The following is a 19,151-nucleotide window of genomic DNA, read 5'->3' as shown; positions in this document are numbered from 1 at the left end:
TCAACTTTAAAGAAACTGTCAGTGGGTGACTTAATGACATAATCCTGTTCTTGAACCTTTTCAGCAAATAAGAACAGTATCATCTTAACTAAAACATACTGTATTTAACTTTTAAAAAGCACTTTTCCATAAAAGCACCACAGCCCAGCAGACTTATTTTCATGTGTTTCTACAATTGTTTCTTGCTATAAAGTTTCTTATCATGTCTTCCTATTGCCACCTGCCAGTCTATAGTGCACATGCAAACCACTGAATAGACTGCCAAATAGTCCCTTTAATCATTAAATGTAATAGGTTGTCAAATATTTAATCTCTTTATTAACAAGTCCAGGTTTCGTTAGACAGCTAGAATTTATAGTCTATTTTCTCATTCCTAATGATTGAAACTAAACTATACTCAGTTGATGCTTACAGAACCACATTCTGAGCTGTATTTATAGCCAGCCTTACAGATGGCTCTAACTTACTTTGGATCCTGTCTTACCCCTTCCAAGATTAAGGGACCTACCTTTTCCAATATAGCTGCAGCTATAGCCACAAAACAGAGTGAAGCCAAACAACCTATAAAGAGTTCTCATCTAATGAGCTAACTGGTCTGAATCAAATGTCAAATTACATACATTTTGGCACACAGTCAAGCTCTTCTAAAGTAATCAATATGCAACAAAAAAAACTTCTCAATATGGTTAAGTGCACCCCACTGATTTTACTATCCAAAAACTACTATGCGATTTCAGTTTTATGAACTATGGAAATACCTACTTACATATTCATAACCCTTTGATGTTTTCTTGAAATTGACAGAATTAAAAAGTTAAGAAGGGGAAATTGTTGAAACACCAAATGTAACTATTTGACTCATTTTTAAAACTCCAGAAGCCAGGTGTTATGCATCATAGGAAAATCTCTTCCAGACGTGTGCACAGGATTTCAGCTTCCATTAATAATGAATGATGCCAACTAACATCTTTAACATGGATTCTTTGGAAATGAACCAAGTTTCCTTTTTTCTTTGTCCTAAAATACAGTATCACTAAGTTTGTAATTTCACACATAAAAAAGTGGGCTTGTGCCCTAAATATCAACTACCTTGATTTTAACCAAAAACACATATACATATAGTAACATGGAGGCAGAACAATGGTTTACCATAGTTCTTCAAGTGGCATTTGTATCTCAGCTTTGCCATTCACCAGTCATTTACCATCTATGATCCTCAGTATCCTCATCAGTAAAATGGTTTCTACCTCTCAGGGCACTGTAAGGATTACACAAATTATTTGTATAAAGCACACAGAACAGTGCCTGGCAGGTGACAGCTAATGTGCACATGATACGTTCTTTCACTAAATGTTACACCATATGGCACAATACTTATATTTACCCTACAATCAGTATAAATTCCTTGCTTGAAGGGAAAAATGGCAATAAAAACCTCTCTCAACAAAATTTCCAACAGTATCCACAGTCTTGAATGTAAGAACTCTTAACTGCAATGTAGTCAAATGTTTGACTTAACCTAAATAGGAAAATGTTACACAAACATGGCTACCAAGGATTCATTTTAAAGTTTCTAAATGAAAATACTCTGCCATTTCCCTGTTATTCTAGAATTTGCAAAATCAAAGTACTTGAAAATGTGATCTATGTCATGAGAGGTAGCAGGCATGGGCCAGATGACATGGGTGTATCTTGCTTACACATTTTACTGTCTTCTGTAAGACAGTAAAAAAATTTAACACATATACTTTCTAATCATACTACTAGAAAGAAGGTATTGCTATTAAAAAATAAGTTTACATGGTTTTTCTCCCCCTGGACTGTTCACTTCTGGAGAAGAAGAAACAAATATTTATCTTTGAATTCCTAGAGCCTAGTACAATTGGATGTTAATCTGAATTTTGAAGATTTTTTATTATGCATTCAGCCCAAAGGACAGATGGACAGACTGACACCTAAGAAACATTTCTATAGGTCAGCTACTGTCCTCAGGGTATTGTGTAAATTATTTCATACAACCTTTTCACCTTTTTAAGAGGTGTTATGTGCTGCTCACAATTTTGACAGGAAATCTGAAATCAGGTTTATCGTTATTCTTTATATTAAGAATCTGAAATATTGTACAGTAATTCTGTGATTAAAACAGGTGAGGTTCGTTTCACACTTCTACTGACATTCTAACATCAATCTGGAGTAGGTGTAAGAAAAGCAAACTTGGAAAAGGATTTTGTACAGAGTATTCTGTTGCATATTCTGACTTTTACCAGTGTTGGGGGGCAAGGAAAAGTACTCACCCCATGCAGAGAGACTTGAAATAAACTTGAACAATTATGGGGGAGGGAAATGAAGGAAACACTGAGGGCCCCAAACACACCCAAGAGCAGCAGCTGACACCACTGTAAGGCCAACGAAAAGGGGAGAGTGCCACCCAAATCCAGGAAGAGCTGAGAGCCACAGAGCGGCTCCCCAGTGAAGACGTAATGGCAGGTCTCACGGGGATGCGGACACTTCCAAAGACAAAGAGCAAAGCAGGAAGAAAATACAAACTCCCTCTCCTCGTAGCCCACCAGCGCCTCTTGAGGTAAACCACAGGAAACCTGTGCACAGGGAGCTGTGAGGCAGCCAGCAGGGATAAGCCCCATGGCCTCTGAGCGGGCCAAGAGTGGATCCCGGCTGAAGCAGAGTTAAAGCATTAATGACCAGCACGCATAACGTTATCCTTCCCAGAACTGAAGGCTACCGAGGGCAGATTTAAATAACCAACCATATCCACCCTCTTTAGGAGAACATTACCCTAAGCACTTAGACAACTTTCTGTGCAGTAACTTACATACATTACAAATCTCTATTCCTATGTCACGAAAAGTCTTGTGAAAATAAAAACTCACTGCTTCCATATTTGCTCTGAGTTAAGAGAAACTCCACCCTGAAACTGTTAAGAGGAATCTGAGGAGCCTAGGTTGGTACTTCACTTCTGAAACTAAAAATATAATTAACAATTGTTAACTCGGGATAGTCTAGGCACATGACAAACCTGTAAAGGGCTGCAAAGGCTATGAACTCTGAGAGGGAGAGACCCATGCGTGTATTCTTCATACAGCAATTAAGCTCCCACATTTCTACCTCTTGGTAGGTTAACAATACTGGTATATCCTTTTTAAGACCTTTGGAAAAATGTGTCCAAGCACACTTTTAGATTAAGATCCTACTCCACAGCTGTCTCATCACTCAGGATAGATGTTTAAACCCACCTCTCCCACTGAAGCCTCTGTAGGTTTTTTGGTTATGATATGCTTACCTGCTCCACCTACCTGAGCTGTGGAACGAAGCTGATGTTACAATGTGTGATAAACTACTTTAAAAAAAAAAATGAAACAACAAACATTATTCATGTTTCTAAAATTTAAAACAAAATCATTATAATTCTCTTCAATCATCTCAGGAAAAATTTCTCCTTTATGTGAATGTTAAGAGGATATAAACCAGTATCACAAAGAGAACCAAACATCCCAGTTTTAACAGCTTCCACGAAGTAATATTAAAATGTTGAAACAAACTTTTATACAGAAACATCAGTATTTCTTTGGAAATCCTTTTGTTCCTCTGTGGAAATGAAACATCTCTCCATGACACTAGCAGAGATAAGTGTAACACTCACACTACTGCTGGGCTTTCTATTCTCACATTCTGCTACATACTGATGCGTTCATAACCTCCAAATCTGAATTCTCCCTTAAACCACCAAACTCAGTGCATACTTTATGCCAATTCTCATTCTCTTTTGAATCCATTTTCTAAAAACAAAACCAAAAAACCCTTACAGAATAGTAAATAATGCTTGTGTCTGGCCATATCAATCTTCTTTAAGAGAACATTACCCTATAAGCATCAGAGGTGCTAGAAGCAGCTTGCAACAACCAGCACTTAAAATACAACTCTGACCTTGAAGTATAGAAGCCATGATTTTCTCCTACACAACATTAAATGAGTACTAAAATTTATGGTACTTCCATTAAACAAAATTAAATGGTTAAAAAAGGTTATGTAGGATTGAGAACCAAAATATTAATTTGTTTATCACATCTGACTTGGACTTATATTAAGATAATTACTTCATAAATGGATAAGATCATTAGTTAAGCTGGAACAACTCAGTACTAAAAGTCATTCACTCCCATTAAGCAGAGTTAAAACAGAGTACAAATCACTAAGACAGGTAAGAACTAAGTAATTGCTCAAACTTTTATTTTGATGCACAGTATGAGAAATGTAATTAAACTGAACTTTATGGAAAATGAAACAGCAAATAAATTAGACCCATGTTAAAATAGAAGGTCAGTTAAATGTCCAAACGAAGGATACATCAACCACAGATAAACTTCGATTCTAGTCTTAAGAGGCCAAAGTCTTTCAAACACAACTTTGCTATTAATGGTCCAGAGGTGAACAGCATACAGGAATGCTTAACAGGGGTGGTGATCAGGAACACGTTTCCTGCAAGGATTATAAAACATACACTTAAGAAAAAGGGCAATGCTGAAAATGAAAAGCATGACTGGAACCAAAGGTTTATATCAAATACAAATACAGCTAGATTCCTAATTTTATTAAAATCATTATAACCAATTCTCTTTAACAAGAATGTTTCTACCTCATAACAAACATTCTTCAATTCTTATTGTATTGGTATGAGAACCTTACAAGATTGTGGAAGCCTGTAGGTATTTAGCAGTTTCAACTTCTCATCCAAACCACCTACTTAATAAAGATGTATTCTCCAGAAAAGGGTTAATTCATGTTTTCAACTACTATATATGTCAGGGAATTTTACTGTATTAGTCAAAGGAGTTACTCTTAATCAGAATTTGTAAAAGGACAAGGCTTTGGGGCCTCTAGAGGAAAATTTCTGGATTACTTTTCTAAGTGAATGAGAACAAATGCCATTAGATAGACTGGTAATGGGGTCAGGCTAAAGGATAGTCAATAGTACTTTCTCATTCTTAAGATGTTAAATTTTTATTCTCCAGTAACCATATGGTTGAATCTCTCAGGAAGGGATTACTTTCATGGTAGGTGTACTAATGCAATTTTTTACTTACTGTCTGTGGAACAAGTGCTTCTAGAGGCAAGCACAACAGTTACAGCTATCAAGCAGCTGTGGCAGGGTACTGATCTGGAAAACAGGTCCCCTGAAATTTGCTAACAAGTATGAAAAGAAGTCCACAGTTCATTATGTTTGGAAAGGATGTTTCTTTATTGCAAATTGTTCAGAATTTCTAATATATTGAATAGTTAAATCTCTAAAACAGTGATATCAGATCAAATGAGATGTATCAGGTGTATGTTCATGTGGTTGAGGGTGCAGTTATTGCAAACATATGAGGGTGAGGTGGTTATGTGACCTTGTCCCCAAGCCAGAAAACTTTATAGAACTCAGTTTCCTTTTACCATCATTCTGCTCAAACATAACAGAAAAGGTAACTGCACATAAACATCTTTGGTGGCTTCCAAGAAAACTGCCAACTTCCCCTTCCCTCACCAATTTTCCATTTCAAAATGTGTGCTCAATACTCCATCCTCTCAACACCAGAAGCAGAGAATCTCTAAATTTTTTAGCCCAGTCCTCTTTCCACTACACCACAGGAGATTTAAATACCATTTTATATTTTCACTCCACATCCAAATCACTATTTTCTACCCTTTCCTCCCTCTAACAGAAATAGGAATAGCAGCCATCCACAGAAGACAATGAACTGAATGAGTGATGCAGGGCTCTGCAAATTCCTTGTAACTTAGTCCACAGAAGGTAAGTTCCTAACAATGTTCCTATTTCCCTCCTGTTACTATGGAAAACCAACTCCTCTTGTTCTCTAGATCCCTCATTCCTTCTCCCCTCTTCTGCAGAGACCACTCCCTTTCTATGAAAGTGCTCCCACTTAAACACACTGAATTTTCACAGTAAAGACCCACACCTTCTTTAGAAGCCATCCCACTTCTCTGCTCCCAAAGTTTATATAGACTCCCCCCAAAAAGCAGTCTATATACTTTCTTCAATTCCTTTTTTCTGGCCCTCCATCAAAGCTACTTCAGTAAGACTTTTGCCCCCTCCACTCCAATAAAACTGCTTGTCAAGGTTACCAACAGCCTCTCCTACTAAATCCAAATTTTAAGGTCAATTTTCAGCCCTTATCTTACTTAACCTATTTGCATCATTTGGCAATTGATCACTATTCCTTCATCAATTTTGCTTGCGGGACACATTTCAAGTTGTAACTTGTATAATACCTTTAGCTAAGTAAAAATAGCTCCACTTTCTATCAATTACAGTTATTAGAAACACAGAGCTACCTTTTCATTTGTTAAAATTTTTTTCTAAAAAATGTGTAGCTATAGTACCTTGGTGCTGCTTTGATAATGTTGTCCACACGTAGAATCACCTCTGCTGCTTCAGCTGCACTCAAAAGAACTTGTCGCTTTACTTGGAAACTTTCTGTTATTCCCAATATTGCCATATCTCCAATGGTACCTTCCTTCATATCTGGAAAGACATATTTACTAAATAAACCAGTTTTAACAACTTAAGTATCAAAATATCTCTAATGACTTATAACAAGTAGAACTAATCCTATTACCAAAAAAATTACAAGATTTCAACACCCAGTTCCTCAATTTAGTTAGAACATTCTCATCAGCGTACTACTCAAGGAAAGCCTTTTAGAAAATTAAAAGGTCAACTACTGATCATGCATATTAACGGAGGGCAATTATGTCAAATGATGGAAAATTTATACAGAACATTCGATCATCTACCTACATACATCTATGTATATATATAAAATTACTATAGAAAATTTGCTCTGTCACCAATTATAATGGAGTCTTAAGAACTGGAAGAACATTCAGAAGTCATCTACTTTTCTTCTTGTTAGAATACTACTTCCATCTTCTGACAGATCATTACTCATTATATTCATTTCTCTGGTCCAATGATAAGATTATGTACTCTATTCCTACCAATGTCCTGAACAGTTTGTTGGGAAATTTTTCTGTCTAAATTAAATCTTTCTGGCCAATATTTATGTATATATCAAAGATCTGCATTCAAGAATGCAACAGAATAAGTTCACAGTAAGAATAGGAGTTGATGCTGGATTATATGGGATATAGTAAATTTTACACTTATTTCAGAATATATGTACTGTTAATTTAAAATCCTATAGCCATTATATAACAAAGTAGGTCTAGTCTTCTTACTAGCCTTATACTCCTTATGGAATAATGAAGTTCTAGAAGTGTTGAGAATATGAATTTAAACATTTTCCTAAAATATCTAATGGATACAATGGCAAGGACAAAAATCTGTTACATGGTTATTATGAGAATTCATCGTAAAAAAAAACAAAAACAAAAAAACCTTAGTTAAGAAGTTACTCTTAACAGCTCTTGCAAGGTTTCAATTGGTTTCTTACCCAGTCCAGCAGTTGTACTGCCTTCACTGTGCGCAGCTCGCAGCTGGGCCACCAGATCTGCACTGTCATAACCTGCGTTGTCGGCTATAATAGTTGGCAGCTGCGAGGAGAAGACCACAAACGGTAACTATTCTACTTAATAAAGTTGTTTAACTCCTAACTAGAAGGACAGCTTTTTAAAATTATACATTTACAATGGAAAATTGGCTTCCTTTTAATTATGGCTTATAAAGAGGGTAAATTCCTGAATCAAATTTAAGTGGTGTGAACGAGTTTTCTTAAAGCCAAGAAAGTATTTTCCATCCAAGATATAAAAACATTCATTTAAAAACTATCAATACCCAAAAAATTTAAGTTCAGAACTTTCTTTTAAAGTAACTTACCATTCTCAGTGCTTTAGCGTAAGACTCCATTGCAACAGCTTCTTTGCCTGGTGTTCTGTTGGCAAGCTGTGTCACAGCATGAGCCATCAGCATCTCAGAACAGCCTACACAGATAAAATTCTAATGAAATACTGTTAATTGTCTCCAAGACACTGAATTCCTGACTTCCCTTAAGATACGTCAAACATTTTAAAACTAAATGCAAAGGCAACATAAAGTTTCTATAAGTAAAGGCAAAAACCATTACTATAAGGAAATAAAATATGTTCACTCTGTTTCAAATGCTTACCTCCTCCATAAACTGTTCTAGAATCCTTCACAGTTTGGGCAAGAACACAGAGAGCATCATGCAGAGATCTTTCTGCTTCATCTAAAATTTGTTGAGTGGCACCACGCAGAACAATGGTGCATGCCTCACCTAAAGTTAAAAAATAATATTGTTTTATCACAATGAACACTTAATTATAAAACATAAAATTTTGCCTATTATTTATGTAGGCATTGGTTATATTATGAGGTTTCAAAAACTGGCATGTATTCATTCCACTGTTACACATTCCCTTTGCTAACAATCTGTGTCATAATAGTTCTAAGCTATACAGAAAACAATCATATTGAATATGGATATGGCCTGTTCACAAAGACAAGATTAACATGAAGCTGACCTCAGAGATCAAAATTAACATACATAATGCTTCTCAAGAATTAAGACATATATTCTAGCAAATATATTAACTGTTTCTTTCACTTCAGCAGAGCCTACCCAAGATTTAGGAACCTAAACCAGATCTACATAATTACTCACCAAGGGCTACCCCAGAAAAGTGAATGAGTTTGTCTTCTCCAATCATGACTTCTTCAATAAGCTTGCAACTTCCAAGCTTCACTAATTCTGGGTGATCGAAAGTAGATGCAATTTCACCACCTATGAACATATACATATATTTATCAAATACATACAATAGGTTTTAAAGTTTGTGTTCTTATAAGCAGTGAAGTCTCAGTTCAACTGAGACTTTAACATTTACCTTTAGGTCTGAATTTAAACTCAGATTTCCTACTAAATCCAGCCTAGACTATTATTCTCATGACTCAATTTCTTAAAATAAAGCATGAAAATATTTGACTAGTCTGTCAACAAATATACAGACATTAGAAATTGCTTACAATAATGAACACCTGATATCTGTTAATTATCACTAAAATGTGATAAAGCCCCTTAAAGCCTAGAAAAATGGGAAATACATATTCAGAAATTTCCCAGAGCAAACTCAGTGATTTTTTTAAAGTAAATTTTATTCCTTATGTCGTATTTCTATTCCTTTTTGCCTCCATCTTCCATGCTGCAAACTGAAGTTTCGCATTTACTTTCCTGGTTCTTAAAATTAGGCAAAAGTTAGAATGCCATTGTAAATCCTTTTCTCTAGCTCACAGATACGCTTTTAATAAAGCAGATTTCCTCTATCCAACCTACCCCCTTTTTTCTACTCCTTACTAGTATGTCTGCTGAATGAATGATGCTTTGTATCTATTTCACAGTAAGTTTATAAAAAGGACTCTGGTCTTCCCAACTCTAAATTTATACTCATCTGTTCAGCTGAAGTTCTTTTTACTTTTGGTTGGCATATTCCTGTGACTGTGCTCGAGATGTGAAACACTAGATATTTGGGACATCACATCCCCAAAATGAGACGGATTTTGGCTTATGGAAATTTTCACTTATCCCACACTCACCCACTTAGTCTGCATTAGCTTACAAGGTATTTCTTGACACTTGGAAGAACCAACCTCACACATCTTGACAACAAATGAGCTAAGGATGGGAAACCTTGGAGCCAAGCTTCACAGCCGTACAGCTGTGTGCTTGGCGCAGAAATTTTCTCCTTCGTAGGTCTGGCAATTTCATGTATCAAGTCCTCATGATAACTTATCCCATAAATGCACTATATCACTCTCATGTATTTATTATGTCATGTGTTTAATTCTGTTGCATTTAAAGAAGAACCACATTGTCTGTTCTATCACCTCAAGCATCAAGTGCACAATGGCTTTTAAAGAATTTTAATTAAAACAGGTAAGCCCACTTCAAAGGAATTAATGAAAGGAAAATGTCTCTTTTTAGGTCAGGAGACTGCTTCTCAAATTATTAAAAACTGCTTAAGAAATTATTCTGAGATAAGACCAATTCTCCTCTCTACAATGAGTATATTTTCATGTCTTCTAATACTCATGTCAATTCCAAACTTAATTCACCATCCCTAGTATAGCTTTACATCTTAAAACACCCTTCTCTCCTTAATTCTCACTGCCAGATCCCAAACCAACTTTCCACTAACTTTCATTAATTTTTAAGGGTCTGAAAACTAGAGGATTAAGGCTCTTGTAATAGTGTTTTAAGGGCTACCAGAGGTTACTTTAAAAACCATTACCACAATAAGAAGGAAACGAGCTACACTCTATGTCTTTTTCATGTGGACATATCTTATTGGTAAATATAATTTCTATCTCTCACAACTGGGATTACCAATCTTAAACCTCTGTTAAAGGATACTGAAGAATACTAACTTTTCATCATACGCTACTGGATTGTTCCACAATTATTTCATCATTTACTATTTTCATTTTACTAAACTTAAAAAATTAACATAAGCAATGTTTAAGTACTTGATCCACTCTCTGGCATATCGTTAAATCGTCAAAAAAGGTTACTATTCTAATTCTACTACCATACAGGGCACAAAACATTCAAGTAGTCACTGAGCACTAGAAACAAATGAATAAACTAGGTAAGATTTAAGGCTCCTTTTTAAAGTTTCAGTTTATTTAGAGTATGTCTAGAACCACGGTCCTATGGGTTTTAAGAAAAGATTTAATATCTTTAAAAGAACACAAAGAAATCTGTACTTTTGGCAAACTTGGCATATTAAAAATAATGTTGTTATTTTAAAAAGTATAAATCATATTTCAGAATAACTGTTTAGATTCTAAGCTCCTTAAAGGCATTTCTTTGTACTCTTAGCCATGAGTTACCATATACTAACACTCAATAAATCCAAGAATGATTATGTTAGGAATTAATTAATGCCCATTTCTCATACCTGTGACAAGAGCTAGGCGTTCCACACCTGCAAAATCTGCATGCTCAATAGCCATAACACCTGCAGCACCAAAGAGCTGTTCAGGGTAATTATAAATTAACTGCCTACAAATAAAATAAAGAAAAGCATTGTCAAAAATTACTATTTCACAAGATAAAATATGTTAGACAAAAAACAGAAAATATTTTTACCTCACCACTAGAAGATACCATTTCTACCTATAATTTACAAAGTATAATACTACTGCATCCATACTACTGATAATTTTTTATATTGCTATTGACAGTATACAGCAGACCACAGTTCTGAAAAGCAATTAAGCAGTAATGTACCAAAAACTGTTACCAACATTCATATGCTTTAATTACACTGAGACTCCACAGCAAGAAAACTAATTCAGATACTATAACATTTAATGAAGATATGTGGAAGAATTTTTACATAGAACAAAATTTATCAAGACCTCAATGTCCACTAGGAGAGTGTATCTGCATAAATCAGTTTACCAATTATGAAGCTTTTTAAATTGTAAGCAAAAACATGCGCTGCTACGTAAAAAACAGCAAGTTACTAAAGTTTACAGCATATGACAACTAAGTAAAAAACTGAAGCTAAAACACCACACACAGATACACAGAAATCAACTTAATACAAGAAAGATTTCTGGAAGGTAAAATCTCAGATTCTATTCCTTACACTTTTCTAATTTCCAAAATGAAATGTTCTGTTTACAATAGGAATAAAGAGAACATCTGTTCAGAAGTTTCTAACTAAATAACAAGCTGAAGAAAAAATTTTATAATCAGCATCAGGCAAAATCCATCATATCAAACATATGTTAAACAAAATAAGTACACAAACATTTGACCTACAACAATTATTTTTAACCAAACATTAACTATCTCTCAAAATTAACTGCCATTTTACCATAAAAGCCTTAGATACTGACAAATTAAGGACACGTGGGGAAAGCTTACACTTATTTTTCATACAAATTACAAAGTCCTAAAACTTAACACTTTTCATCTCCTTTCGTTTTATTTCTATGCTTTTAGCTTTTTGTTACTTGAAATATGGCATTAAATCTCTCCTCCAAATACATGTATCCTATAGCCAAAATTAATGTAGCTGTCAAATTTTTCAGAGAACATTATGAACATAAAAAGGCTTAATAAAGTATATAAACATTAAGTATCATTAACATCACTGTACTGCAAGTACCTTGGTGTACAATTATTTTTATATGTGAAAAACACTGCAGTTCCTAAATAGCAAGTCACTAATTCAATATTAAGTATTTCCTTAAAAACTATGTAGAAAAAAACCCTTTTGTATTAAAAATATTGTTAGCACAAGCACACACAGACCTGTTAATAAAGCAATTTATCCCATGCTTAAGAATCCGTTCAACTTTCTCCTTCATTTTCTCCTTCTCTGCATGTTCTATTTCAGCAACCTTTGCTGTAGAATCCACTCTTACCCGGGAACCAAATATCTAAGACAAAGGAAAGTGTAAAAATAGCACTGTTTCATTACTCTTCAAAGTCCTATAACATATTTAGCTATTTTTATGTATATACACCAAAACACACATGCATATTTGTGTGTGTATATTTTCATTCATACGTATTCTGCTTTTAGCGCAACAGATTCCCAGCCTGAGTTTATAGTAGCTAACAATTAGAATCCAAGAAAGGTAGTTAACATACCTTTATTTTGTCTGTATCCATACCAGTATTTGCAATAAGAATTTTAGCATCTTCAATTCGCTTTGGTTGATTTACTCCAATTTTTTTATCCAAAAGAAAGCCTATAATGTAAGTAAGGATGACATTGTATTAAATACTCAAGTCTATGATCTTGTAAAGATGTCTGCCTTATTTATCAAATTACTCTTTCAAAAGAAAGCATTTCAGGTCCAATTTACCAATCTCCTAGAACATATAAAGCATTCCATTAGAGAGGTGATCATAAATATCAACATAGCAAGTCATTTAAAAAAAATACACAAAATGGGAAATATAAGCACAGCACATATTAAGAGTAAACACAGTATTTTGAGATTTTTGTCTCAGATACACACCACACATGCAGGGGTATAGGATGCAAAATAAAGATAAGTCCACTTTCATTAGCTTAAAACCAACCAAGAGGAAATAAGCTGTGAAGACTCAGATAGACAGTATTGCTGGAGGTTACCAAACTTAAAAAAAGAAAACTGAGGCTGTTGATAAAATGAAACAGCCCTCAGACAAACCAGACCCTAATCATGCCCACTGCTTACAGGCTATGTACGTCACCTTGGATAAATAATTCAACCTCAGCTATTCATCTGTAAAACGGAAGTATTACCAGTTGCATATGCTAGTTACCATCCTACAGCCCTGCTGATTTGGAACTATCATTGGGAACCAAATACCGCCTCTCTCTCTAGGCTTCTCTTAAATACATACATAACTGTTACTTTATCAAGCCATTATCATCTTGGGTTTTCTGCTCTATTCTGATGGACCTAACTCTCAGTCATTAGGTCAACATCTTGAGGAATGAATGAGATTTTAAGTAGAATTCCTATTAGGAAACCTGGTACCAAGCAGTCATTCAAGAATCATTGCTACCCTTGTTTCAATTTTCTTAACTCCCACTAGCTCCTATTAGAAAAGCTACACAGCCCTTGCATACAAATTCAACCAAGAAAATATTCAGAAATCTTCCTCTCTTGAAAGAGTAACAAATAACATGCAGCAAAACCTGGACTCCAAATTACTGGTAAATCAGAAATTCTAAAGCACTCTATTCTTTTCCTTCCTTTTCTATAAAAGAGAAAGCCTACACTTTTCTACAGGCCATTTTGTCAAGTGCAACATAAAGATGTTGTGAAAACTTCATATTCTAAGAACAAAATACACTATTTAAAGAAAGAGAAGTTGCTAAGACTCATTTATCACTCTTTAAGAACACCAGAAACTGTACCCTCAACACCTGCCAACTAAATGACATGATTAAAATACACCTTTTCTCAAGAAAACACGTAATCCTGGAAAAAGTGCCATTTGATAACTGACTTCTAGTAAAAGAAAACTAGTTTCTTTTCTTTAGAGACTGCAAGTAACTTCATAGTATAAAGCAAAATCTAGAGAGTACCAAAGAACTGCTGAGCTGATGTAAGATGATAATGCACACTGTCAATATAACAAATGGACTGAAGTGAGAAAAATGATTGCAATATGCTTTGTGTCCCTGAAGACAAATTTTCTGGCTTTGTAAACTGTCACTAGCTAGACTGACTAGGTAAAGACAGGATTCACTAAATAGCCCTCAACATCTGATCAAATTTTGTTTTTCCCAGTCAACATATACATACCTTCATCTAAATAGGAATCTGCCAGGCTTCCTCCTAGTTTCTTGATGACATGAATCGCCTCCAGATTACCAGAGCCTTTCAGTCGGAGAACAGCTTCTACAGCTAACTGAGTAAAGTGGTCTTTGTGATGAGTAAGAAGTTTTGAGGATAATGTAGTTCCTGCAATGTTCATTAAATCTTGACGGAATTTAACTTCGTCAGAACTGAAAAAAACAAACAAACCAAAAAAAAACCCCTCATGACTGTCCTTAAATTGCTTCTCTAAAGGTATCAACCCTATTTACTTTTCACAATTTACCCAGGTACTTGTTTGTCAACAGACAGTGTCACCCCAACCTGTCAGGGCTCTAAGTCGTATGAAGAGAATTAAGCCTCACTAGTAAACAGAAAATGCAAATTAAAGGATACAATTTTCCCTACCAAACTGGTAAACTACCAAAAAAGAAACATAAGCAAACAAAATACCACATTTCAAGAACATGAAAAAACAGGCATTGCTATACAGCCAGTGGGACTTACTCTTCTGGAGAATTGTGATGTAAATAAAAATGCCTTAAAATACACACATATTTTTGAACCCAGCAATTATACTTCTTGAAACATTTTTGGGGGTAACAAGTTTGTCACATTAGAAAGCTAAAAACTGTCAAAATACAAATGTCCAACTGTACAGATAGGTAAATTATACTAGTCATATAATGAAACGGATACTCTATTAAAACTAATATTGCAGAAATATTGACAGCAATGTGCTGTTACTCAACTAAGCTAAAAAACTTCCTACACAGTATTATTTGTTCTGTATTATTGTGATTTAATAAGCAAAAAGAAAAAAAGAAAATCCAAATTTTAGTGACTATCTCTTGAGCTTGAGGGTAATGCGGGGTTATTATTGTCGGGACAGAATGTGGCAACAGTATGTCTGTGTATGCTTTTCACTGTTCTCTACACTCCCTGCATTGCACCTATTTTGAAAAGAATGTCAAATGTCTGAAACAGTAGTTTTTTGGTATACCAACCCGTGATCAACTGCAGAATTCAAGAGAGCCTGTCTTGCTGCCTTTGTGGCTTCTCTCCAACCCGCAATGATGGTCTGTGGATGAATCTTTTTTGCAATTAAAATTTCTGCTTCCTATTAACAAATAGTGGGAAACACTCATCAATAGTAAAGATGTAGAAAGGACTTGTCTACTTGATATTTGAAACCATAGCAGCAAAAATCTATTTTAAAAGCATGAGGTTAAAATTGCCCAGGTATTCTTACTCTTAGTAATTCGGCTGCCAAAACAGTAACGGAGGTGGTGCCATCACCAACTTCATCATCTTGAACCCTTGACATATCTAGGGAAAAAAAGTTATTAACTCATTTATATTTGATTCTGCTTCTTAAATTACTTCTCTTTAGCTTGATAATTCTCCAAATATAACCACTACCAATCTAAATCTCACTTATCTAAGCTTCCTCTTCTGACAAATTTTATGCAACTTTTCAGTATGAAATGCAACACTTACACTATCAATAATCACATGACACTCTGGGAGCTGGTATTTCAGTAATGATAACAATCAAATAGCAGACATCAATTAATCAAAAGCACACCTAATCAGCATGCCCTATCTTAAAAAGTGTTTCAAACTGTTAACATTATTTTCAGACTCACCAACTAAAACTTTAGCTGCTGGATTGTCCACACCAATGTTTTTTAGAATAGTTGCACCATCATTGGTTACCATAAGAGAGGCATCTCTTCCACTGCTTAAGAGAATTTTGTCCTAAAAGGAACATATTTGGTTCACGTTAAGCTACAAGTACGTCTGGAAGAACACATGGGTCACTGAGTACTCTTACATACTGCTACTGTACAAATACAGGAGGGCTATTTGGCAGTAGTCATTCAAATTTATTCAGCATATACACTCCCAAGCAGACCTTGGTGTCTACCTGACACACTAGAACAAGGAGACATGAACAAGGCTGTTTGATCAAGATACAGAACACTATCTGACAGTCAAAGGAGGTCATGTATCTATTTATACTCAAAGGAATTTAAAAAAGCAAGCTACAGAGAAAGTGCATGTAAGTAGTATCTATGATAAAACAGTTTTGTTACAGAGAGAACATGTATGAGAAAATACATAAGATACACATATATCAACATAACAATGACACTGGAAAGACATGCAAATAGAAAGTGGTTGTCACCGGGAGGGCAGTGGCCACTGGAAAGGGCGATCAAAGGGTGTAGCTACATGAATACACTTAACTTTCTTTAAGGAGAATACATCCATGTCTTACTTCTATTAACGTTCCTTGGTTTTCTTACCATGCCCTTGGGTCCCAAGGTGCTCTTTACCAGGTCTCCAATAGCAATGGCACCGACAAAAGATGACTAGAGGAAAAATCAAAGAGGTTGTCAAAATCATTTTTACAGTCTAAAACTGTGAGAGTACAGTTGTATCTTTTACAGGGAGCTGGCGGCACTGCGAAGACGGAGGGCACAGAGGGCGGCAGGGCCCGGGGCGTTAGCAAGGCCTCAGTAGGGCCTCACTGGAAAGACTGAGGAAAACAAGGCTTACCAGACGAGCTGTCTCTGCTCTCTCTTCATCAGCTCCAGCCTTGAAGATGTTAACAGGTGCAAGGGAAAGGGACGCCTAAAAAGAAAATCAAGAATCAGTTTGAATTTCAATATTCTTTAACACAGATACTCAGATGCCTACCAGTATTCGAGAGAAAATTAAGTTACAGAGAAGTGTACTTTTTCAAACAAATGCAGCCCCCCATCCTCGCGACAGTCACTTATTTAAGGAGGGAGGGACTCTATAAAGGCTGTATTGGAAGGAGACGTTGCTTTTGGTCCCATAAGTGCTCCGGAAATAAAAGTTACACGCCAAAAAGATCAACTGTTAAGTACGGCAGGCTAAAGGCGATTTTCACTGAGGATAACGCAGGTATGCGTCCTCGGCCACTCGGGCAACAGCCGCCAGGACGGCGAGTGAACGCCGTGGCCCGGCCTCCATATTCACCCTCCTGCCGACCGGGCTCCGCCCCGAAACGGAGGGCGGGATTGTCCCTCGCCCCGCCTGGGGTACTAGAAATTTCTTCGCGTGGGGTAAGCCCCAGGCCTCCGGACGCAGAGACCGGACAGAGCCGGGGTCAGAACGAGCCGCCGGCCCGGTGTCCCGCCCTTCCCCTAGGCCCGCACGGAGGGCCTCGCCGGCCCGCAGCAGGCCACACGCCGCGGCCCGCGCCACGTGCGGCGGCCCCGAGGCAGCAGGCGGCCCCGGGAGCCCGCAGCGTTGGGGGACGAAGGGGCAGCGGGCACGGCGGGGCTCAGGCAGGGCCCACTGGCCCAGGCTCACCATGATTCCGAGGAGTTCGGCACGCACGCTGATGCCTCACCGATCACGCCGGGACCGTAGAGAAGCCGGAAGTGACGGCACACGCTCTGCTGCAAGGGGCGGAGCCCCGGCCGTCGCGCTGCGCCGGTGAGGCACCGCCCGCAGACAGAGGGAGTAGGTGCCATTTTGAGAGAAGGGCCGAAACAGCCCCTCACACTGGAGGGGCGGCGCACCGGCTCGCGCTCCGCCCGCCGTCACAACACCCGCGGGGACTAGGAAGGCTGTGACACTTCGCGGACGACCCGGCGGAGCAGTAGTGAAACTCGGGAGAAACCAGGGAAGCTGTGCCGCCGGGGTTGCCATAGCAACGGAGTATCTGCTTGCATTTTCCTCTATCTTAAAAAATTTGCCTTCATGTACCACATATAATAAAGTGTTATATACTAATAATGAAGAACAATTCACCGATCTCATCGCTGCTTCTCTGAGGCAACCACCCTCAACTTTTTTTTTTTTGGTTATTTACCATCATATTCCTCAGTGTTATTTTTTAGCTACTTTTAGACATTATGTGTTATTACAGAGGAAGACTAACGTTCCTTTCACTGAATTTTGAAACGCTGCTTTTAATTGGACATTGACCCTAGGACCAGGTGAAGGGTCCCCACCAGTAAGATGGCAAACTTCCGGCTTCTCTTCGGGGGGTCCTCAGTTCCCGCCGGCGCCACCTGAAGCCCAATCACCTCTCGCCCCCCTCCCAATCCCAGCACCTAGCCAACAGCCACCAGCCCCGTAGAAGTGACACCTCAATCAATTCATGCCCCCTCCTATATAACCCAGCACCTTTCCCTAATAAAGCGGAACTCTCCGGTGAATTGCTGCTATGTGTCGCTCCTTTCCTTTCACCAGGTCTCGCGAAATGATAGGCAGTAATCTTAACTCAGCTTGCTCATTTTCAAGAGGTCTTTAATTTCACGCATCGCCTCTCCCCATCGCCCCCAAGTAGATGACTAATATGCTTGCATGTCTTGGTAGAGCTCAATCCCAAATATTTCAGTTTGTTAAGAAGTTTTCTACGTTCTCTAAATTGGCTCCTTATGGCGCTTAAAACAAAATTTTTATGCTCCAAAAAATCTTAGTTTTCTGTTACCTGCTGATACTACTGATATCTTTTTCTCCGTTTGAGTCATCACTTAGCAAGCTCTTGGATTTATGGCAATTGTTAACACGGATGTTTTCAATTTTTAGTTGTATCTACCCTTCAGATTACTCAAGGACGGTTGATTTATACCCAGGATGACAACTAACCAGAGCCAAATCCAATCTGCCACCTATTTTTGTATGGTTAGAGTTAACGATGGTTTTTACATTCTTAGATGGTTAAAAAAAAAAAACTATTTTGTGATACATTGAAATTATACGAAACTTCTATTTTGGTGTGCATAAACTTGGTTGAACACAAGCATACTCATTCATTTTTATACTGTACAAGGGTTAC

General features: G+C 37.1%; 1 protein-coding gene across 1 annotated transcript; it reads right to left on the bottom strand.

Moving 5' to 3' along the window:
• Positions 1-4,224: 4,224 nt before the first annotated feature.
• CCT2 (chaperonin containing TCP1 subunit 2) lies at positions 4,225-17,812 on the bottom strand. The gene is made up of 16 exons (XM_017673740.3): positions 17,675-17,812; positions 16,892-16,966; positions 16,639-16,704; positions 15,976-16,087; positions 15,579-15,655; positions 15,334-15,446; positions 14,315-14,517; positions 12,660-12,760; positions 12,318-12,445; positions 10,951-11,054; positions 8,658-8,777; positions 8,142-8,270; positions 7,853-7,956; positions 7,470-7,569; positions 6,397-6,538; positions 4,225-4,494 (listed from the first exon to the last, which is right to left on the bottom strand). The coding sequence occupies exons 1-16, from the start codon at positions 17,675-17,677 to the stop codon at positions 4,464-4,466; spliced, it is 1,608 nt and encodes a 535-aa protein (XP_017529229.1). The 5' UTR covers positions 17,678-17,812; the 3' UTR covers positions 4,225-4,463.
• Between the last annotated feature and the right edge of the window lie 1,339 nt (positions 17,813-19,151).

Source organism: Manis javanica, chromosome 10 (assembly GCF_040802235.1).
Source record: "Manis javanica isolate MJ-LG chromosome 10, MJ_LKY, whole genome shotgun sequence".
NCBI classification, from domain to species: Eukaryota; Metazoa; Chordata; class Mammalia; order Pholidota; family Manidae; genus Manis; species Manis javanica.
Note: the sequence above shows the minus strand (reverse complement) of the source record. Positions and strands in the feature narration are given on the sequence as shown.